The sequence below is a fragment of the Meleagris gallopavo genome, chromosome 14, assembly GCF_000146605.3.
Source record: "Meleagris gallopavo isolate NT-WF06-2002-E0010 breed Aviagen turkey brand Nicholas breeding stock chromosome 14, Turkey_5.1, whole genome shotgun sequence".
Classification (NCBI taxonomy): Eukaryota; Metazoa; Chordata; class Aves; order Galliformes; family Phasianidae; genus Meleagris; species Meleagris gallopavo.
Genome location: NC_015024.2, coordinates 14,030,470 through 14,054,397, shown reverse-complemented (window position 1 = coordinate 14,054,397; position 23,928 = coordinate 14,030,470). Strand labels below are relative to the sequence as shown.

The window sequence follows — 23,928 nt, the reverse complement described above, 5'->3', positions numbered from 1 at the left end:
TTTAAGTCTTGCAGTTGTTTGGTAAGCAACAAAGACAGGGAAAAGAATACAATTTGGAGAGCACCACCTTTCGGAGTAGAATGACCAAAACACAGGACTATCACAAGAGTTTTCGTTTAAAAAGCAACTAAAAAAAAACAAATGGACCATTAAAGAGTCATTTTATGTCTTCCTTTTCTTGGTTTTTCTACATGGAAATTTGTATAATGGATTTTCAGAAGCCATTTTCTTATGGAATACAACTTGAAAAATGCCCCTTTTGAGACTTAGTAAAAACACTGGTGAACAGGTTTTACATAAATAAACATCATAACTACTGAAAAGATGACAAAAATCTTTGTTTTTAATATATTATTTTTTAAGGTATCAATGCTGGAAGAGTACTCATTTCTCCTAAGGAGCCCCTCTGAAATGGTGCCTCTAGAATGCCCTCCCAAAGTCTATTCTAAGTCCAAGACTCTAAATGCACAGACTTGATGTCCTGCTGTCCCAGACAAGGACTACTTATATATATCCAAATAGAGTTTGAGGATGCTTTTTTGCCCCTTCCTCCTCTCTTCCCACCTCCCCTTGCTTCTTACATAGGCACTCAATATAAAAAAGAAGAAAAAGTTGTTTAGAGCGTGCATGCTTAAGTGCACACACATGGGGGGAAGGTGGAAGTTTGGTTTCCTCATACATGCTGTCTACCTCTTCTACCAACAAAAAAAGATGGAAAAATACCAGGAGAGCACTTAACTGGAGTAAAATTGAAGAAACACTCCTGTACATGTATAGCATCAGTGAGAAAAATGAAGCAACTCCCTAGAGATTTGTCTCGGCACTCACCTCATGGTACAAGGTGTGGGAAAGAATCCGAAAGGTTCCAGCAGAAGGTGAAACCTGGGCCCTTTGCTTGACGACTTCAGATGGAACCCGTATGAGGCATGCAACCTGCAAAAGAACAATATATTCAGACAGCAATTTCTTTTGCTGCCTCTTTCTCTTTCACAGATACGTCTGGAGTTTGTTCCCAGGACAGAAACCTGAGAAACTGAGAAGTGTTTTTTATAATTAGGAGTTGAACTTAAAAGCTGCTCATAAGGAGCTGATGTATTTGTTCTCAAAGCTATATGCTTCCTGAACAAAAATTGTATGAACAGAAAAATGTCAGTACCCTTGAAAATAACACTTCAGATTTTAGATTCCAAGACAGAAGTAGATGAAGAAAGTCACCGATAAAATCCACAGTTTGAAGTTATCCAGTCTTTCAGCAGACATAGGAAGTTCTCCCCAACTTTCACAGGGAGAATCTAGAGACTTGGGACTTAAACAACCAAAGGTCCTAGATAGTTCCATTGTGCCCTCTAGTGACTGACAGCAAGACTCCCCAGTTGGTAGTAGATGCACACAACACGTTCAAGGCTTAGCACAAAACAAACACTGGGTTACATTCAAAGTGAAGCATTGGACTTATTTTTTTCTATGCAATTAACTAGAAGAGGCAGGCACATCTTGCTGGGTGTAATAACAAAACAGTTTCTGCATAATAATATAACATAATATAACATAACTAGTTCTCAGCTTTACTGAGAACATTAGGCACAGTATTTAAGCATCCACCTGCTATGATTTCAGGTTAGAGTTAAGGCTGTGTGAACACAATTTTCTGAAATGAAGATACTGAGATGCCAAAAAGTTACAAGCCTCATCTTTAGAAAAGTGCTTGGTTACCAGCATACAACCCTTTAGGAAGAGCTGTTGTTTTCCTCTGATACCAGAGATTGCTTCAAACAGTGCTGGGATTGGTGGCCCAACACCAGAGATACTGCAGCCTTTTGCCAAGCTTTACACCTCATCAGTCCCATCCCATGCTGGGGTCAGCAACTTGCTGTGCTGGATTTGGCTCATTGAAGGAAAGGTGATCACTGAGTGCTTAAAATCAAGGGTCACCTAGGAGAAATCTGTATGTCTGCAATGGCAAACCATGGCTGCAGAAACATCCTGCCAGACTATACAGATACACCAGTGCTACAGTAACTTGAATGATCACTTGTGAGTAACACAGTGTAAAGTTTAAGTCACAGTTTCACAAAGAGACTCAGAAAAAGCCTGTTATCCCTTCACATTCCTAGAAGTTTACCAGACAATATCCAGAAGTCATTACAAACAGATATAACTCCATGTGCTCCTCAATTCTCAGGGTCAAAAATAACAAGCGACCCCAATATGTCAGGAAAATAAGAACTGTCAAGTTCTTTGATAGTTCAGCATAAATATTTATAGAACTTCATGCTTCATAACACTTCATGTCCTTATATTAGCTTTTTACTCCTTAAAAAAAAAAATGTGGAGGCAGGAGAAAAACTTTAAAAAGGCTTGGATGAAAACAATCTAGTCGACCAAGAGCAGGCAGAGAACACAGCATGGCTTTCTGACATCTGGGGTGCTGTAGTTTTGGCAGGAGAGAGGTAGCTACAAAGTGATGTTTCCATTTCCCCCGGAATACTTGGGGAACCTTGCATTTCAATTTAACTTTGATGTTTCTCCCATTTGAATTCAAGCTTAGGGGGGAATCTCTGGCTGCACAAGAACAAAAACAGCGATTACGTTGTGCTGTTATGAAAGGAAATAAAGGCTCGTGTCATCCAGGCTGTCAGGTTGGCTCCATAGGGCACTTCTTTACTTAGAAAAGCCACAAGCTGCAACTGCTAACATCAGGCTGAAGGGTGACATTTTCAGCATGCACCTGAACTTACAGTGCACCACCTTATCTGTTTCTACAAGCATACCCTGCTATCAATAACAATTCAAGCAGCCTTTTGATGTCAGTCAACACTGGTCTTCAGAAGAGAAGTATGCAAGACTAATTTCACACTTGTGTTCAGGCCACAAGGTAAAAAAGAAAGTAACAAATCGGGACAGATGGATGCAAAAAAACTCTACTCTCTTACACTCAGATCTGAATCACTTCAGTGCCTTCCAGGCAGTGCTGAAGAAGTTAGAAGAACACAAACAATGCACACTGCTACAGCTTGCTTTCTTAGCTGAACTCCCCTAGGAAAACACTGCACTGAGAGAATACCTATTTAAGTATTCAGACATCTGAACACTATAAGCAAATTGCCACTGCATGAGCAAGGATGAAGGATATATTGCATGGCTGCTCCACAGTACATCTCCACGTGTGCTTTTACCTGCATCAGCTGCTAGCTGAATAAGTTGCTCTGCATATTACCATAAGTATAAAAGGATGAGATGAGTAAGGGAGCTAAGTTTCACTCTGCTGTAATCCACAGTAGATCATGCAGGTGCTCATAATTCAGGTACACGAGGGCAGCTCTCCCCAACCCATAGGCTGCCCACGCCTCGGGTCAGTTCCAACAGCAGGTGCTGGTGCCAGCCAGGGCTGCTGGCTACTGTGACAGTACTGCCCAGTGCTGCCCAGAAACACTCCTGGAAGGGCCCACGGGGAGACAGAGGCTACCAGGAGCAGGGCTAGAAACAGACACACGCTGGACAGCAGAAACAGAAACATGGAAAACAAATAGCAACACGACCTCTCACAGTGGGAGCCCATTCACCCCCTAACCACTCAGATTCCAGGGAGAATTTTCTTTTTAAACTCCCAACTGTTCACACAGACACAGCCTGTGCCTTCACACCATTGGAACAATACAACCTGACGCACTCTGGGCATACCTGGTAAATTCCTACTGCTTTCAGGGATGAGTTGATTAATTAACTTTCTATCAGACATCTGTGTAGACAGGAACAGTGGGGGTAGAAAACTGGGCCCTTAGGTACTTCAGCCTACATTAAGGCCTCTGACAACAGCATCCTATGAATACGGCCAAGCTCATTCCTCCAAGCAAACTTTGGAGCCAGGCTCTCATCCAATCTGCTGGATGGAGCAGAAACACAGAATCAAGATCCTACAGACCAAGTTCAGAAGGAAAATGAGGACTTCCCTATGAACTCCTTCCCTGTTTATCAGGTCTTACAATACAACCCTCCAGTTTTCAGTCTACCTCCCAAGCCAAGTGCACACATCAGCATACTGCATGGGCAGGAAGGGAATAAAGAAAAAAGCCGAAGGATTTTTAGATTTAAGCTTCAAGAAAACAGCTTTGCTTCTAGCTGTGAATTCCGGTTATTAGTTTACACAACAAATATACAAAAGTGACAACACCAGCATCTATTATCTGTCTAGCCTTTTAACACTACAAATAATTCTGAAAAACAACAACAAAAAACACAAGAGTCCAAAATCATTGTTTAAAATCATTGTTTGAAATCATTGCCAGATTGAACTGGTGACTCAAGTATTCAGACTGAAATCTGAGCACATTTGTAATTCACTACTTTGCAATGGCCAGTTAAGAGAAAAGCTAAAACAGGATTATTTTGTTAGCATTTATCTAGGTATTGCTAAGACATTCTATCTTCCCATTAAATGAAGATAATTTCTTCTCCTCTGTCAGTTCTGGAAGAAACGTTTCAGTTACCGGATATTTCCTGCATGCATCAAGGCTGCCATCTCCTGGTCAGATTTGTGTTGGAATCAGACTTCACTGTTGCTTTGACTAATGTCTCAACTGACCCTGATGAACATCCAGTGCATTTAAAGTCTCAGAAATACATTGAAATTAACACAAAGCCTCTTCATACATAATAATCTAAATATTTTGTTTCAAGATATGAGAAATCTCATTCCAATTAGCAACCTTTTGTCTCCATCCTTCATGCCCCAGGCTAATAACCTACATGACTGTATTTTGTGCATCACATTTATGCACTTGTTATTAGGCAAATATACTAGTTTGATCACTAACCTTGTATGCACGATCTGTGCAGGAGATCTATCCAGAAACCTTTGAGAGAAGTCAGAGCAGGTGTTACCATTGCTGTTAAGGGCTTATGCAGGCAATTTGGGTATATGCACTGCAGGTGTTACTCAGAACTGGGGACACAGCTGGTACAACACGATTTGCAGCCTTGTACCTCTAAGGGAAGCAGCTTGAAAAATCATTTCCTTATGCAGCCTGGCACAGATCAAGCACAGCAGATGATCTGGCTCACACAATTTGAGACTCCATTAAAGTCTGAGCACTTTAATAAGAGAGAGATTATCCATACTCTAAAGACTGAAGTGCAAAGACCAACAGCTCAATCTATCAAGATGCTGGCATTTGATGTGCTGTTGGCTAACAAGTTGATCTATTCCCTGCACTAACAAGGGTGTGGGTGAGGATCAAGACCAAGTTTTTCCCCACACAGTAATGAGCCAGCTAGTCTGCTCCAAAGAGGAAGAAGAGCAGTCTAAAGACAGAACTGTTCTGGAATTTATTAATGCCCGGTGAACCTTCTCTCAATGACTCTGAGTGAAGTCTCTGACTTACGTGCTTAAGTTTGCTTCGAAAGCTGGGTACAGAAACACATGGTGCACTTCAGAAAACTTTCCTAACACAGAACATCGTATTTATAAAGAATTTTAGTTTTCCTAAGCAGGAGGTTAGCTTTAATGATTTATCCAGGTGGAGGCTTTAATTGATGTTCACCATATAAATGTAATTTAATGCTTCAGACAAAATTAAAGGAGCATACCTGGGAAGAGTTATTTTTAAGCACCATTTGCATAAATTTGTTCTTAATCTAATAAGAATCTAATGTGCGATGCTATACAACTTTGTAGCTGGAGAGCAAAGACATTAAACTAAACCTCAGAGTACCTCTGCAAGATGATCATTAAGCCATTCAGGAGAAAAAGCTGCTGTACAGAAAAAGCAACAAAGAGGCTGTGACTTATTAAAGGACATACGCTTAGGCTACAGTGGTTCTGGAAAGAAAATCCCTGTCTCTCACCTTATTTGTGATGGCCAGAAAGATCACCTGCAGCAACATAATGCAGAAAAGCCAAGAAAACTGAACAGCTCCAAAATCCAATTCAAGAGGATGAAGCAGAGAATATTTTTGTTTGTTCTGTTGTTTTGTTTATTTTCAGGTGTTCATTTTAAATTTGCTTTGCATTAGCCCTGCCCACACTCCTGCTGACAAAGGCTACCTTACAGTTCAGGTTTGCTTTAGAGAAAAGTACTGCTTAAAAAATAGGTTAATAACTATGACTTAATCCAAGCACGTCAGTTTCCATGTCAGATGTTCCCTTTAAGTAGAACATATTTGCTTTCCTCAGACAATTGAATAATTGTTTAAAATAATAGGTAAAATTAAATCAAGAAAGATCATGAACTGCACAGATTTCCTTTGGAACTAAAAAACAAAAACAATTTCATCTGGATTCAAGTCAGAGTCTCTTGACAAGCTTGAAATCTAAACTTTCAGCTTTCCATGCCTCTCCAAATTCTGCTTGTAAATTCATCTTTGGTTCTTCAAAGCTCACCAGGACTCTGCTCAGTTGAAAAACTGAGTATTTCCGATGCATTTTTATAAGATTAACAAAGTACTTCATCCTCCAAATAATTGTATCTAGACTCTGGCCACAACTCCTGGATTGGGAATATTCAATAGCAGTGCAGGTGGCAGGCAAAGGCTGTATGTGAGATGTCAAGATGAACAGCATAAGCCTTCCAACACCATGAAAATTAATAGAAGAATGGGACTAAGTGAAATACACATTTATGATTTGGTTTTATATTTTCTTTAAACAGAGAAGCTTGAAGTGCTGCAGTTACAGACACCTAGCAGTTCAAACACCAGTTCAGCTAAATAATTGCTGCCTTTTAGGCAACAGAACAAAAATGTAAGTAATTTGCTGTGAATCACAAGCTCAAGTAAACTCTTCCACACGTGCTTATCAGCAGGCTCTGCTACCAGCTAAGGCACAGTGGAAGTGGAAAACTGAAGCCTCAACACCTATTTCAGTACAGAAATTGTCCCCACAGAGAACAGGATCTGCCCATTGTAAATATATAGTCAGCTCTCAGTTTCTGCTTTAAGTGCCAGCCTCAGAGAAGAAAAAAAAAAGTTCATCTTCAAAATAATACCTCAGACTATGCTAATCTTATTTCCCCCCCACACTCACACACAGCGTGGATGTGCCTGCCCTCCCAGCCGAGTTACATTCAGTTCTGTGCAAAGCTGCTGGGGTCACAACCAGGTGACTCCGCTCCTAATTTAAAACCCACAGAGGGAATATGTTATGACTAATGGGCCCTGGATGGGAAAGTTTAGATAACTGCCAAGTCCTCTGTCCCCTCTTTTCCTCCGGCTGATACAATAGGGCATTCATTAATTTAACTGCAGTTTCCCTGTATGCTGGCAGGAAACATTTCTTCAAAGAGCAATCTCACCCAGCAAGATCCCTCAGATCTCAGCACTTCCCAGGGCTTAAAAACATACTATTGTAGAGATGATACCATTCACAGGGTCTGAAAGTCTCTGGCATTTGGAAAATAGGAGCTTCTGCACTAACATTTGCAACTTCCTCCAACTTTCCACCTTAGATGACTACCTGGAATTTGCACAACTGTTTTGCAGACTGTTATTTCACCCTTCATCATTGCCAAACCTCCTTATTAGTGCTTTCCAGAGCTCCCTTCTTCCTGCTCCAGAGCATCATCCACACCGCCACACCTTTCTTTCTTCACATAGGCTGTGCTGACGGAGTCCAGTGGCCTGAAGTCCTCAGCTGGCTACTTGCCCATCCCTCCTTCCTCCCTCACAGCTCTTTGTCCATCCAGATGCCCTAAATCTCATGCTGTGGTCCTCCTGCCTACCTCTCCATCAGCCTTGTCAACTACACCTTGGAAAACTAACCAGTACCTTCTGTCCTCAAACAGTGGGAATTTGTGAAACTCTTCACAGCAGGAAGTTCTGCTATCCCCATCCCAACGGGCAGAGAACAGGGAAAGCCTGTAAGGCTGACAAAGTTTACACTCAGCATTTCTTTATAGAGTACTTCCTACAGATCTCATGCAGAACACAAGCCTGCAAAACTAAATCAGTCTTTCCAAGTTTAATCACTGCAGAGTTTTGTTTCCTTTGCAAACCTGAACCTCAAACTTAGCAAGATGTCCCATGCTATGTATATCTCCCTTGGACTCCAGCACAGACCAAGCATCCCACAGATTTTGAAGTTTCTCGGTATAGTCCATTGAATTAAATCCCAAGCAGCAAAAATCTGACAGCTGAATAGCTTTGAAGTTCCAGTCTTCATTTTCCCTAACCAAGCTGATGCTTGAATCAGTTACTACCACTTCTAAACACAGAAAGCCTTAAGGCTGAGGAAGGGAAGGGCCTTAATTCAATGTACAGAGTGGTCTGCCTGATCCAATCTATCCCTGTAACAATTTCACTACTGTGAGCCTGCTAAATCTATTTTAAAAGACTTAAGGAACTAATGACATCCACCAGCCAAACAGTTCTTTCGGCAAAAGTTCCCTTCCAGACTTGTGTAGTGCGTCTCATCCAGCATAACACTGTTTCCAAAGAGCCAAGAGGGGTCAGACTGTTACAGGAGGACAAACGTTAATGACATTTCAGGCAAGAAAACACAGGCAATATTTTCTGAAAACACATTAAGTCTCCTGTTGAAAGATGACTAGTATTTTACAATGTGCTCAGTCTCTTGGGGTTGCATTGGCCCAGAACACGGAAATTTCAACTACATTGTATTTTATCGAGTATTTTCCTTTAATTGATCCCTTAGTCTTTCCTACAGCTTTTTCCTCTTAAGAATTACAGTTTGCTCACATATGGAGATGTTCAGAAATAGCTGACAAACCCTGTACATAATCTTACATTGGAATAAATGCACCTTACTTCAAAGCTATCTCAGTCATTTTCAAAGCTGACTCTGGCAGAACACACTGCAAACCAGGAAATACTGTTAAATTATTTCTCACTTATAGAGGAAAATTAATTTGGCTTGAAGAGTATAAATGAGTAGCTCAAGAAACAAATATTTTTAAATCAGCTGAGTATCAGTTCTGGGATGGCAGAGCTGAAAAAAAAGATGACAACCACCACCAAGCTTCTACCCTGCAAATAAAAGCAGCATGTCCTTTTGGCCTGGAACTGAATTGATAAGACAGAGCAATCTGGAAAGGGCAGTGGATGAAGAAGAGGTAATACATGCAATTAAATGCAGCATACAAAAAAAGATCAGCTGGGTAGCTGGTTAGATGTTTGACAGTTCTTACTTTGCTGTTTCAGACTTTAATTGTATGATGAATTTGTTGGCAGCATTTGTGAATTCATGCATCCATTTGTCTTTATTTACAAAAAATTTCCAGATGCAGCTTTAATTTGAGTTCCCACCCACTCTGCTTCTTCTCCCCTTGCTCTTAACGGCATCAGTCTCAGAACCATCTTCCAACCATTGCTCAGCTGTGCTTCTGCATAAAAGCCTGGCAAAAATCCTACTGCATCTGTATGGCAGACCCAACCTCACCTAGATTAATTTATGAATATCTCAAAGTCCATCACGACTAATTCAAAAGACCACATACATTGTGCACTCCCCACCACTGCTCATCTTGCCAGGGTCGGCACGTTCCACTGCTCAGTGTCTGCATGCAAGCAGATGTGTACAGCACGAAGACTTGGTCAGACCCCAAGTGACAAGCCCTGATCATTGAAAATAGCAAAACAAAACACACGTAGTGTAGAACTGCTGTCAAACACTGATTACTTTCAAACTTTGGGTACCTCAAATACTTCAGTCTGCCAGTTCATACTAAACTGGCAGGGAGGAGACAGAATGCAAAGCAGAAAAAGCAGCTTTTGTTCATTTCTTAGTTCAGTTCCTAGAAAAATTATAGTTAAAAATTCAAAGCCATTATCCCAAAGTCTAGACACATTAAGTGCTGAATCACCTCTTTGCTCCAGCAAATGATTCTTGACTTAGAAGCAACTCTCCCTAGTGTCCAACTTGCTGTTGAACCGAAACAGACACATCTTCCAACATGTTCTCTTCTGGAGTTTCAAACAGTTAAAATCTTAGTTCCATGTCTGATGTGAATGGCTGTGCCATCTCTGTCAGATTCGACTCCCACAAGTTGGTCTTCTACAGCTTACAATGCTGCAGACACCTAGCTAATTAACCTCCTGGAGAGGCTTTTGTGACATTACTCTTTGTGGATTTGTCTGGCTCATGCTTCTGTGTTCTCCTTAGAATGGGCATTAATAGCAGCTCTCCCCTCTGACCTCCACAGTCAGTCTAATGGAATCCATATCAATACACTTTTAGAACTAATTAACAGTTTCAAAGACTTAAGCCAGGTCAAAGGGAAGAAGAAGGGACTAATAAGTGGACAGAGAGAGATGGCATGCCATTTATCGCGTCTAAAATGCTTTTTTTTTTCCCAGAAACAAAAAGACTAAAATAGAAAACACTCACTTCCCTTCTTTTCAAAAGATCATTCTTCAGAATCGTGATCTACAAACTGTACTTGCTTACATTTGGGCTTGCTCCTTTTAAGAAACAAGTTAGGACGAGTAGGGGAAGCTAGCTGAATTCCCCAGAGAGCTAATTCCTGCATGAAGAAGCCTTTCTATTTGACACAGCTCAAAAGCAGATAATACGAATCCAAGTTATTAATACTGAGGGTCAGATGCTAATCACAGACGCACCACACACTTTGCTGTTATCACAGAAGTGCTGCAAGTGGCAGCAAACTGGAATAACATAAAGGAGATTGGAATTTCACCTTGAAATACGTGTCCTCACTTTGACCTGTGGAGCCACACAAAGTTGACAATGGCACACCTCCCAGCTACTTATTTAAGCAGAGATGAGGCAGTGAAATGAATACATAAATACATTTCTAAGTTTTAGTTACTTTTCTCTTGAGTCTGCTTCTGCTGCTGCTTTGTTTATTTTATTTGAAGTATGACAAGTCAGCCATTCTCATGCCCTCTCCCCAGTGAAAAGACAAATTTCTGGATGTTTCAATTTAAATGTATTTAACATCCTTCACTTCTCAATTCTGGAAAAACAGTTAAGTATGAGGCTAAGCCATAATTCTTTATGCTGAAGCCAGCCAAGCCTATCATTTTTGGAGGCAGCAGTTCCTACCTCAACATTCAGAGCTGTCTCTGCACACAACTGAGGGCTTCATCTTTTCCTATGAGCTTCATGCTCAAGCAAAGCCTGGAAGATAGCTTGAAGTACAGCACTCTTGCAATCAGACCCAGAAATGCCTTTCTGCACCTGAAAGCTTCTCCAGTATTAATATGACCTATGGGAGCACAGTGCACAGACATTGAAGCAGGATGGAAACAAGACAGCTGATGAACCCACAGCATTGGGACTACATCAGCTTAAAAATTAACAAGCAAATTAATGCAAGCATAGACTAACTAATATGACTAGGAAGCTTTCAGGGTCTAAGCTACTCTCTGTCTCATGCTATCACACGTTGTGAAGACACACCACCTTAGTGCAAGCAACCTGGGATTTCACAACCTTGGGGAATTCAGAAAAACATTAGGATTAGACCTGATATTTATAAGCCCCAAACTTTCACCAAGTATCCTGCAAAGCTCAGATCGTAACCATAACAATATCTAAATATTAGGTGGAAAAGGCTGCTGTCAGCTCGCTTCTCTAGAACGTGAGCCAAACGACTTTATTCTCACCTCCATGGAAAAGCCAGCAGGATGTAAAATTAACTGTGCTGAATCCAAGCACTTTGGCACTCATGAAGGAAACCTCATCAGCTAAACTGGGACAACCTTAAACCTGTCCCATAGAACCACATTTGTAGGATGCTGGTGGGGGCAGGCTGATTGGTAAAGAGAAGTCACAAGGTTTCTTGTAATTAATAGTATACACTGCCATACTACACCAAAATTAAAAATACAAATCTTCACAAATTTCATTAACACAGGATCTGTAAAAAGCACCCTGTTACTATAAAACAGAACACTGGGAGGTTAAAAACACTGCTCCTTCACAGAGTTATTCACACTGCTTCAGTATATGAAAAGTAAAGTTTTATAACATCTGGTTTTCCTTTCCACCCAGTATGATATCATGTTTTCCAAGCACATTTGGCAGCTCACTGTAAAGATACAGGCAGACTAAACATGGAGGACAAAGTCAAATAAAAAGAATCTAAATAAATAAAATTCCAAAGCCCTGGATGCAGTAAATGTTTCCTATCTCCAAATTTCAGTTAGACAAGCAGGATACTAAGGTTCCCCCCACCCCCTTTGGTAACTACTGCATTCTTCAACCTTCACTCTTCCTTGAAGATATACTGTACATACCTCCTCTGGAGTTTTAGCTGTGTCTTTTTAAGTAATTTTTCCAAGTATTATGAGATATCCAACTCCTCTATATAGAGAGACTCAGTTAAAGGGAAAAATAACTGTTTAACAGAGTCAGATGCTGTGTGTACTTTTCTTTATCTCATTCCTGAAGATGAAGCCTTATTATCATTGTCATATTACTGACTGTGAGCAATAATGAAGAGTAGCTATGATTTAAAATAACTCCCAATTAACTAATTTATCTCATTATTACCACGCTTTGATGCAGCACTTTCTATATCCTCCATTCCCTACATTATTATTTTTAGCTGTGCACACACAAAGCACAAATTAGTCAGCATTAATATTGTCTAAGCTTAGAGGTATGCTGACATTTTACTAATGCACAAGAAGGTAGCTGACTCATTTATGCTTGCCAGTGAATGACCAGCAAGCCTAGAAATCCAATCTCCATTTCTCAATCCTAATTTCTCTGTTTTGATTAAAAAAAAAAGTTTGGAAATGGAAACAGACATCTTGGGAATCCTAACATGATTGAGTCTTTGACTTATTATTTGATATAAATTGCTTTGAAATATGAAAGTAATTATTAAAGCATACAAAGGAGGGAAGGTATGTATTCAACAACAAAGAAAAGCTGACAAACTGATAGTCCCAGTGGTTATGCCTTGGTTAAAGCTTAATGACTGATCAATAAAACTACAACTTTCACACTGATGCAACCTGGAATAGTTTATACATATATATATTTATCTTGATTTATCAGTTAAGACTTTTTATAAGAGCGAATGTAATAAAAATAGCACTACACAAGGTCTTATGCTTGTTGTAGCAAATCTCTAAATCCCTACCTCAATTATTTTACAGCTCAGTTCTCCCATCACATCAAGTGAAGAAAAGCAAGCAAAAAGCAAAACCTTATTAGCTAAGAAGCGGCCATTACAACACCATGATTTCCACACTATAAAAATCAGATTACTATTTTAAAGGCTATCATTATACATTTCTCTGGCCTTAGGGTAGCAAGAGACAAATAGATGAAGTTCAGGTAAAGGCAGCCCCGAGCAACTCATTTAGCCGTGCTGCATCTCAGTTTGTCAACCTGAAAATGAAAGCAGTACGTGCCTGATTTGTAAGAACACAGACCACCCTGGAACGTTCAAGCAACAGGTTCTGTAATCACACAAAGAAGTTATCTGTATGCAACTATTCTTTGGTTGATAATAAAATTATCCAGTTTTGGTTCTCTTACAGAACACTCACACAGAGGAAATGTATTATAAATAATCCACTTGCAAAAGAAGACAATTTTATCACAGATCACTGGTACATTTTCATGAATTCAATCATTTTATTCGATTCTGAGACAGTACTCCAGAAGCTTAAGACACCTCTTAGATCTGCTGTTCCATGCTGTTTCAAGCAAACAAGGAATTTCAGAGCTAGGCACTATCATGGTGTGAAGAACTTCTTGCTGATTCCTAACAGCCTTTATTGGATTTCCATGGAAATAAAGCCTGTGCACTGCCTGAAGATAGAAGTTAGAAGCTAACAGAGCAGACTCTCAGTAAGATAAAAAAGAATCTGCCTGAGGACGCAACACAAATGTATCCCACCAACCCCTCAATCTATGATCTTCTACCTACTCCTGCACATAATCACTACCAAAGCAGTATGCTGCATTCACCTATCTTAATGAGCCTGGTACGTTAAATTAAGCTCACTAAGACCCATCCAGTCTGATCAGTATCATTTTCCACAGAAAAATAAGAATTACTTGGGAATCAAAATTGAAACCATGGAGAGTAAGAAGAGTTGAACCACTTCTCATGGGAAGCAGCTTTGCCAGGCTGCTATTAATTCTGTAGAGCTCACTGTCCTTCCTTAAACCTGTGGGAACACAGCAACTCACACCCCATTTCATCACTATAATGCCAGGAAACACCCAGAGTGACAAAAGTAGGAATAGGGAGTTGAACAGTGCTGGCAGGGACAGAAGTGGACTGTTCAGAGCTGAACACCCAGCCCAACACTGCCAAGGCACTGTTCCAAATCTGCAGTTAAAAACAAGAAGGATATCTAGAGAAAGAAAGATTTTGCTGATGGTGGAAAACATTTGATTCAGCTAACCCAAGCAACTCTGCTCTTTTTGTTACCAAGAAGGAGCAGAAACAGCTCAGAAAAAAAAAAAATGAACAGAAACTTCAGAAATAGATTTTAAAAATGCAATAATCAAGCTGGTCTGTGAATTTTGCCTCAAAGGAAAGGCAGCCTCTAGGCTGCATTACAGAACAGTGTAAACCAGTAGACAAGTCTGCATCTGGATAGGGCAGGAATGGAAGCTTTGGTACTTTTCAACCACATTAAGTAGTATTCTCTTTCAACACTAGCTGCAGATTGCAATGCAAGTTTCCTTCTGTTACTGAATGTCACATACCAGCTCTTGCAGAGCTAAACTTTCAGCTCTGTGGCTCTGTGGACTGTCCAGTCATCCTGACATGGCACTTTCCTCTAAGATAGGCTTTGTCAGGAAGGTATCACATGTAATTTGGTAAGTGAAGTTATGTAGCACATTATGGTTGTAAAAATAAAAATCAACTGATGCTGAATGGCTGTAAAACCAAAAAAAGAAAAGCCTTCTAGAAAGTTAATGCTGATGCATAATCACTACAGCGTGAAGATACATTCATATTTTGGATCAATGCAAACTTTCTCCATCTATTGGCTTAGCAAAACTCACCAGTAAGTCTACTAACTCATATATACACTTTGTCAAAATTCTTTCAAATGTTAATATTTCATTAAAAATAAATACTTTTCCAGGAACTGTCATGTACCTGTATGTCAGCACTCCAAAGAGACATGGCACCAAGCCTCAGTTTTTATAGCTGGGTTTCCACCCCTCCCATACAGGCACAGTACATGAACTTCTTTCTTACCACTTCCCCAAAAGAGGCAGCCACCATGTGTGTTACTGGAGTCAAGTATGATGTAGAGTCATGGTGCAGCACAGATTTCACATTCTCATAGGTGATAAAAAATGCAGCAGCTGAAATTTAAACATACTTGAAGTCATTTAAGTGTTTCTGCATTCCTTCTTTACAGAACTAGCACAAAAACATTTAGAGGTTGATTTTGTCACCTATTATTCTAAGAACACTTTTGAAAATAGGATATTTACTGCCTAAAAACAGTACCAATACATAAAAGCAATCTGTAGGGAAATTCCTTTAGAAGTTTATGCCCCCAGTTATGATTGGCAAACCCTCTTTGATGTCAAAGGCACCTACTGATATAAGAAGTGCCAGAGCTTCAGGCAGTACTTAGAATTAAGATAAGGAAAAATGCTTTAATTAGTCATGGCTATCCAGCAGGTTTCGATAGGTCGTATCTTCCATATTTTCCCACATAGGTGGGAAGGGCAGAAAGGAGATTGTTCAGTCCTGGTCGAATTGGACGGGTGACCTTTAAAAAACAAAAAGCCACCAAAGTAATTGATACAAGCATCTGCTATCTCACAAAACAGTTTCACTGCAGTTTTCAGTAACTATTTCCTAGCTACAATCAGATTAATATTTTGTATTTTAGCTCCAGAAATAAATTCTTCAAAGCTTCTGAAGGACTCACAAAACTCCTGCTCAGTGGACAAGAAACATAGAAAACTAAACTGAGCATAGGAACATAAACAGTGTTTATTCACAGCAACAGTCAACTGCAAAGGTACTTGTACCCTAAAGGTTACTCCTCCTAAAGATAATTTTGGTTTTCAGTCATATGCTGGAAAGATAAAAACCACAGTTCAGATTTTGAAGATGTAAATCCTGAAAAAAACCAACATGTCTTGCAGGGGAACAGATTTTAATTGTAAGGAAGGAGTACGTGAATTGCCTTCTGCTAATCAAAAGATGCTTATCACCTCAGAAGAAGATAACAGAGCAGACAAGATAAAGAACTGAATTTTTATATCATCTTATGAAGGACATCAAACATCTAAAGGTGTAAAGGGATTTGTCAGCAAAGTTCTCCTAACATTTACTACTAACAGCACAACTTGGTGGTTTTTCTTCCTTTGCTACAAAGACAAAATGGACAAAGGCATTATGAATTTTAGATGCTTTTTCTCTGCAGGGACAAACACTTTTTTAAAGTTTCAGTTTCAGAAGTATTCCTGGTACCTTCTGATTTTAAGTGATATTGAGCTGTTTCTTAGGGAGAAAAAAAGATATGCATAGCATCCCCGGGACATTTAATAAAAGCCTCCAGTGCTCAAGCACTTCATGATTTATTCAGATGAATTCTGATGCATTTCCCATGCTGTCATGACAAAAGCATGCAGGGCAAGCACAGCTCATGTCCTGGCACCTCAAAATACCCCAATTACGTAGGAAGCAGCACATAAGACAAATCCAGGGACACTTCCAAAGAGTAAGAGACGTGCAGGAAAGCACCAGCAATATTTAGCACCAGCAGTTACGTACCACTTGCCCAAATGCAAACTTCAGAGCTCATTTAAGATATTTCTAAAGCACTGGGGTATACTAATCAGTCATGTACGTAATATTCTCACCACACTGAGGTTTACAGTAGTAGGACTGATGCAGATACTTAACATAATAGAAAACACACATGAGGAAAGGACCAAATTGAACCCACGTGAGAGATGTATACTGCCCATGACATAAAGTACGCTACTTCAAATCCAGCTAGACTCTAGATCCTACTCACTCCCTATCGACAGGGAACTATTCATGTCAAAGCTTCCAGAAAAGTTAACTACAGTGCGAAGCCAAAGTGGATTAATTAAACTACAATGAAACCCTCAAATATGAATTGCATCTTTGCAAGCATTCCTGTTTGGGCAAGTTTCATACTGAAATACAGCACTAAGGCCAGAAGCATAACAGAGCTTTTCAGAGTGAGTGTGCAGCAGCCTTCCCTCTAGGCACGCTCAGAGAGTTTCTCAATGTCATACAACTCTAAAGCCTGCTGTTCACAGCTGGATGTTGTCTCACAGAATCCAAATAGTCATCTGCAGGAGAGGAAGCCACAGACATGAACGTCCTATTCTATGTAAGTACCCACTTTGAGGAAGACAAAGCATAATCCAAACAAAATTTACCATTTGGAAAGGATCCTATAGCAGTGGAGGGAACGCCAGCATAGATGCCACGAAAGCCACCAGCTTTCCTAAATCCCTGGGGACTTTGCAGTCTGGTTTTTACAGTATCCAGAGGAAACAGGATCAAGTCGACAAAGACACCAGCAATTCCACCAGCCTTCATGATAAAAATCAGAGAGTAAAGTACATTAGTGTTCACAGTTACAGTGCTTATCTAAGCAACTGAGGCACACCGAAGCCAAGGTATTATTGAGAATATACTTTCTGAGGTCAAATTATAAACTGACGGTCTTACCCAGAGTCTGTAAGATCGCTAGCTATACCAAGAGAAAGAAACATCACAGCATTTAACCACTTTGAGGTAATTTCGAAATAATCTCATTATGCTGAAAAGCACAAGCAACCAGTGCAACACTTATTTACCACACACAGAATCAAGACAGTAAGTGCCAGTTATCAAATTGCCACAGAACAAAATGACCAATGCCTCTAGGAAGCCATGTGATAAGATCACAGAAGACAGAAGCAATTCTGCTTCCCCTGTAACTATCTCTAGAATGCACATTCACATTTCCTAGCAAATTTCTTCATTTATAGTATTCCTGCTCACTAATTTCCTTTGCTGAACAAAGCACAAAGTAAAACTACTTTATTTTCTTCTGTTGACAAAAGCATACAGAAAAAGAAAAGACATGTTTTCACAATCATAAGGAAACGTTATTTCCCAAAGCAATTCTTAATACCAAACTGTAAAAGCAATTTCAAATAAAGCTCAATCTTTCTTAGAGCCTGGGTCTCTAGTCGACTTTATTTATAAAAGAGATTCCACAGACTGTGACTAATTGGTAAAGAATTACTTTTCAAAAACAGGAGGAAGGGTTGAACAAACTGAAGAACTCAAAATAATTTTTAAGAAGTAATAAACCATACTTATAGTAAGTGTTATTTATTCATTGTGATTCGGAACAGCAAACTGTTCCAAAATAGTCTGCTGAAGTAGTGCAGCACACAAGAAACAAGCACAGATTTTTAATTCTACTTGAAAACAAATCATTTTGAACTCTATTTTGTTTCAGTGCCTACAGAGGACTCGGAGAAGTATCTACCACTGGAGTTCTAATCAATAAGTTAATTACTCTTCTAATCTACTTAACTATTTTGCATGCATTGATTTTTCTTCTCTTTTTCATCAAAATTCTCATCTACTCAAAACAGCATTGATCAGATTTAATCTTATTTCACCAAGCCACCTGCTAAATCATGAATCAAAAGTGACTAACTGCTTCTTCACTTTCCTAACTTCTGTATGGCCCATGGCATTTAAATCCAAGAAGCAGATCACAGAGCACTTGTGGCAGGATGACAAGACCTATAGCAAAATAGCAGTGACTTTAATAAATAAAACAAGCAAATTGCACCTTCTTCCCTGCCTCTTAGCAACACTAGTGCTGAGAAGAGCAGAACAGCATAAAAAACAAAAACAAAATAAACAAACAAAAAAAATCTCCAGCCTTATGAGGAGTCGAGTATCACCATGAAAACAAACTCCAGCAACATAAGGTGAAATCAGGCCCTACGCGCGGCCTGCAGTGGCCTAGAGACACTGTAGAGGCGTCACCATGGCAACAGACAGGCCCTGGCCCAGGCACTCACCGCCAAGGCCGCCCAGGACTCCCGCGGCTCCATGCACGGATGACAGCAAGACGCAGCAACGCGGCGTGGCACGGAGAGCCTACTTCCACCAGGAACAGGACGGAACTAAACCCTCTCCCCAGCCGACATCCAAGCGCACATGGGCGCGGCCATTTTGTTGTCCCCGGACCGTGGTCATGTGGGCGTGAGTCACCACTGCGCATGCGCCTGAATGCTGCGCATGCGCGCGGTGGGAAGCGACGGCGCAGCCCGTCGTGCTGTGACCTTTTCGTCCTTCTGTAGCGTTGGGGTTGTAAATGCTGACAGCATCCTCGGGCTTTTCATGCACCTGTTCTGCAAATAACAGATCTGAGCAGTGTGCAGGGAAACAAATGAAGCCTCTATCCTGGGATAATCTCTGCCGCATAGCTTTGCTGGAGCCCCTTCCTGGGAGCTGTGTTAGCATTCCCTGCAGGGAAGGCACTGGTCTTTGATCCTATCCCATCAGAAATGTTTCTGATGTGTGTTGTTTTGCATGTGTGTTTATGAAACATCCCCTCTCCACAAAGAGCACTCAAATCCACAGTGGCTTTGAAAGTCTCCAAGAGGATTCTGACACGAAGTCTTCATATAGTCCTTACCCAGCTGGCAGCCATGCTTGAAACTGTGGGAAATACAATTCTAGGAGAAGGAGAAGGGGTAAATGCTAGAAAGCACTACACACACTGTGTGTAGAACTGGAATCACCTCCTGGTTTCATAGCAGGACCAGTGGACTTCTTTGACTATAGGAGCGAGCACTCTTGTCTGTATTATGGCTGTTTGACCACCCTTCTTCCAACACATGAATCCTAGGATGGGCTTTCGTGCCAACCTGAAGCAGTTTGCTTTCTGAGGAGTTACTTCTTGAAAACTTTGGTTCTGATTCTTTCAAGAAGCAGGAGCCACAGTTACTTGTATCAGCTACAATGCAGGGAAGACCGGACTGAGCAGTTATTAGAGTGACACCCAGCAGAGTGCCTGGCTTTCTGAAAGAACCCTGCTGTTCAGATAGAAGTAAAAATGATCTGAAATCTACTGTTTCCAGCTGAGTTTCTGGCTAAATGACTAAATAAACACAAAAGTTCTTCAGTTTCCAAGTCCATGTCTGTCATTAAATTTGGTTCTTCAGAGTGATATTCAGGGGGGGAAAAAAAGTAAATGAATCATAATTTTAGAGCTATCTTTATGTAATCCACTGATGGCAGCACTTAAAACGAGACCTCATTCACCACATGTGTCCAGGAGGTCTCTTGATGTAAAGGTGCTTAGGGTCATAGCAAGAATTTTTTCACATTGTTCATTGCAAAGCTTTCAAATACTCTCAGTGACAGTCTCTTTTATTTATCACCTGTCTGAAGATCTGCTGCTGCATCAGAGAGGCCACAACCTCCTGTTCTTCCAAACCACCATCCTTTCTTAAATGAACAAGTTCTGCTTAATGCTGCAGGCCAAACATTAATCTTTGTGCAAAAGTCCTTTAGTGGACTCCCCCTGAGCTTGTGGAGTAAGTTGAATGGAGAAAGAAACCTGTTTTCTCAAATCCTTTCTTCCTTGTGAGAAAACACCATGGATACTGCATAGCATCTCTACTGCAAACAGAAAAGATGGGCTCAGTATAGGGAATGCGTATCTGCACTGGACAACAGATGTTATATACCCTGCTGTTTTAGGTCCTGCTTCCTGTTATGGCACATAAGTTCAAGTTTTTCAGTCAGTTCACCCACATGACTTTCAAGCACTGAATAATTTCATGCACTTTCTTCCTGCCTCTGGGATTTCTTTTATTCCTCTCCCCTTTTGCATTCTGTCCTTAGTTAAACACTGCAGCCTAGAAGCCTCCACTTGCACAACCCCTTTTTTATCTCCATTTTTATCCCTTAGTCCTCACTTTCTTTGGCTTTCTCATCCTGTGTTTGCATGCTGGTGAAAGTGCTTTTAAAAATGACCATTGTGCCTACAGCACCTCACCTGCTTCCCTCAACCTTTGCAGCATGTAAAAGCTTCGGTAAGAGATGAAAAGCCGTGTAATTACAGCATGATAAAGAACATACTGCAACTGTGGGTGCCCTGAGTTGAATATGAGTTGCTGACACCACGGCTTATACTAAGTAAAACAGATCATAGGGAATGAGTATAAGGCACTGGTATGTCTTCTTTTTGTGGGCTACTCAAGCACTACTTTGAATCAGTTACACATTATTAATCCTCCCACTGGCGAGTATTTCTGTATGAAAAGGCATGTATGTATGTGTATGTGTATATATTCTTTTCTCTGTATTTCTTCCTCTGTTTCTAGCTGCTGTAGGAAGTCTGACACTAGCAGCAAAAGATTTATTGATTTGGTCAGAACGTATTAAGGCTGCTGAAGACCAGATGTTAAAAACAGACTTTTTGGCATATATCAGCCCCTGGCGATATCAGTCACACACGTGTTCCAGTTTATTTATTAAAGCAATTGCTCTCCTCATTCTCTTCATTATCCTTCTCCTGGGCAATTCAGGCGCGGCCAAGCTGATTTCTTCCAGTCAGCCCCCCCTTTGGACCGTTGGATTTGCTTCAGTTCAGACAACACCCTGCAACTCTTCCTTCCTGAGGAACTGGGCCTATCCCACCGTTGTGAAAAGCAAATGGAAATTTATCTACTGCAAAAAAATATCCTGGTATTTAGTAAAAATAAGGACTCATAGGTCCCTCTAATTTGATACCAAGCAGGTACATAATTGGGCCAGGAAGGCCATCTGGAGGGGGATTTCAAAGATGTGCCCACATACGATACCGAGGGGCTGCAGTGCACTACAGGAATGCAGAATGACATAGGGATTCTGTTAATTCAGATTCAGTGCAGTAAAATCTCAGAGGCAACCTAAGACCAAGTGTCCAGGTACAAGGAAGCCCAGTGCATACCCCAGCACTGGTTCTTGCCTCTAGCTGCCACACCAGTGCCCCATAGCCCCTCTACATGCTCAGTCACGGTGCTACAGACATCAGCTCACTTCCTTGTCTGTTGCACGGGCTTCTGGATCTGTCTCCTTCAGAAAAATGAAAATGAATTCAATATTATGCTAACATCTCACCAGCCACAGACAGCTGGACCTGGATGGGCAGCATTTTTCCAGCCTCTCCACGTTTTATCAGTCTCCCTTTTACTGCCTTGATCCTCTTGCAACATTCAGGGAAGGCTGTTTGAATGTGTAAATAGAATGTTCTAAAATAGAACCTCTTTTTTTTTTTTTTTTTTTTTTTTTTGCTCCTTGTGTACCTTAAGCTTCCCTTTACAATTACAGTAGCATTCTTAAGAAATCTGGCTGGTTTTAGAAATTTTGCTGAAATACTCATTGCAGAAAATTTTTATGGAAACAGATGGGGGAACCAGACAGACAGAGATTTAATAACTTCTGTGAGTACTTAGCAGCAGAAATGTTAGTCCCCAAATTCATTAAGATAAAAGTGATTAATGAAGTTGTAGATTTTGCATAATGATAGAAAGACTTAAATTGTACAGCTTTCTGATGATCCTCATTTATTCCGCCTTATTGGCTGCCTGGACAATGAGTGGGCTGGGAAAGACACAAAATGTCCTTTTTAACTGCTGGGCTAAGTAAGTGAAGTAACAATCCAGTGGCAATGTAGTGACCTTTTCCAAGCGAGAGTGACTTCCAGATACTTTGCAGTTTTCCTTACAGCATAGCATAGCTGAATTAATTTAATATATCCATTTAGCACGTAAGAGAAATGGAGGAAAATCTTAATTTTCCAAAGATTTGACAACTAAAATCATTGACATCTGTTCTCAGCTCGTTTTGTGGGCTGATGCAACTACTTAGATGACTCAGGAAGCAGAGTTAAGAAAAAGTTTGCACAGGATGGCCCTAAAGTGCCCGGAGAGTTGTGCAGTACCAAACTGTCTCAGATGAACATCTCTGACATTCCCCAGTAGTGGCTGGAACAAGGACACCAGCGTCCTTCAGCAACCAAATTTTTTGAGCCATTCCTCTGGTGATTGAGTCCCTTCCTCTATTTTAGAGGATTAACAGACCTGGTCTCTGCCAGATGCTGCAGGTAGGATGAATTAAACTCAGGGTGAGCTGTACTCTCCTAGGAGAAGGAGTGGGCACAACATTATTTCTAGACCCCCTGTCCCTCTATTTCCTACCTGTATGGAACAACAGGAGACAAAGCCCTCCTGGTAGAGACCCAGTTTCCCATTGGGCAATTTTGCTGGGCCTTTATAAAGAATGGCTAATTGAATTTCCTTGAATTTCATGTTCGTTTTTGACCCTGCCCTGCTCCCCAGTGAAGAACAAGGCTGCCTACTCCCTTCCTGGTATCAGCAGATCCAGTATCCTAAAACTACCACCCAGCACTGCCCAAGGAGAAGTGTGTGGCTCTGGCACAGGGGTGACCCTCACCTCCAATCAACTTCATCAGCCTGCTGGCAGAAATAAATTGCAATCATTTCTGTACAGACAAGGAGCAATATTTTAGAAAATTAGTTCATGGCCAGCTGTTTGCTCAGCTCTGAGGTTTTATCAGCTAAATTCATTCTCTGGCTCCCACGGTGCATGGCTGATGGGAAGTGCTCAAAATGACATATAGAACAGACACCGCAGCTGAAATGATGCACCTATAGGGAGATGCTGCTGAAGAAGGGAGCTTAAGGGTTTATTTGAACGGCTGAATTTCAGCATGTAAACTGGAGCTATTTTTTAAATGTAAACTATAAAAATAATGGCATTTGCTTTAAAAAACTTGTGCTGTATTCTTGGTGCTGTGTACTTGATATAATTCATTCTTAGTATCCTGTAATTCAAGGAAAAGTCTCTCTTAGTCTATTTTGGCCACTCAGAAAAGGACAAAGAAACCACAGTACCACACACAGAGGACGGCTGTCCATGCACCACAAGTTTCTACACATCAGAA

The 23,928-nt window shown here is 40.6% G+C and overlaps 1 protein-coding gene across 4 annotated transcripts in view; it reads right to left on the bottom strand.

The window, feature by feature from the left end:
- Positions 1-19,402, bottom strand: part of SLC25A26 (solute carrier family 25 member 26) — an 85,355-nt gene extending 65,953 nt beyond the window's left edge. For 2 of the 4 annotated variants that reach the window (XR_795191.3, XM_003210166.4), the window contains exons 1-4: positions 18,989-19,388; positions 17,336-17,492; positions 15,156-15,265; positions 829-933 (exon numbers count right to left, since the gene is read on the bottom strand). Coding sequence is in view for 3 of the 4 variants with exons in the window: in XM_003210166.4 (XP_003210214.1) it covers positions 829-933; positions 15,156-15,265; positions 17,336-17,492; positions 18,989-19,021 (405 nt within the window). In the remaining variant the exon portion in view is untranslated. Of the gene's footprint in view, positions 1-828; positions 934-15,155; positions 15,266-17,335; positions 17,493-18,988 lie in introns of all 4 variants that reach the window. The other 2 variants (XM_010718697.3, XM_010718698.3) reach the window with 2 other exon arrangements.
- Between the last annotated feature and the right edge of the window lie 4,526 nt (positions 19,403-23,928).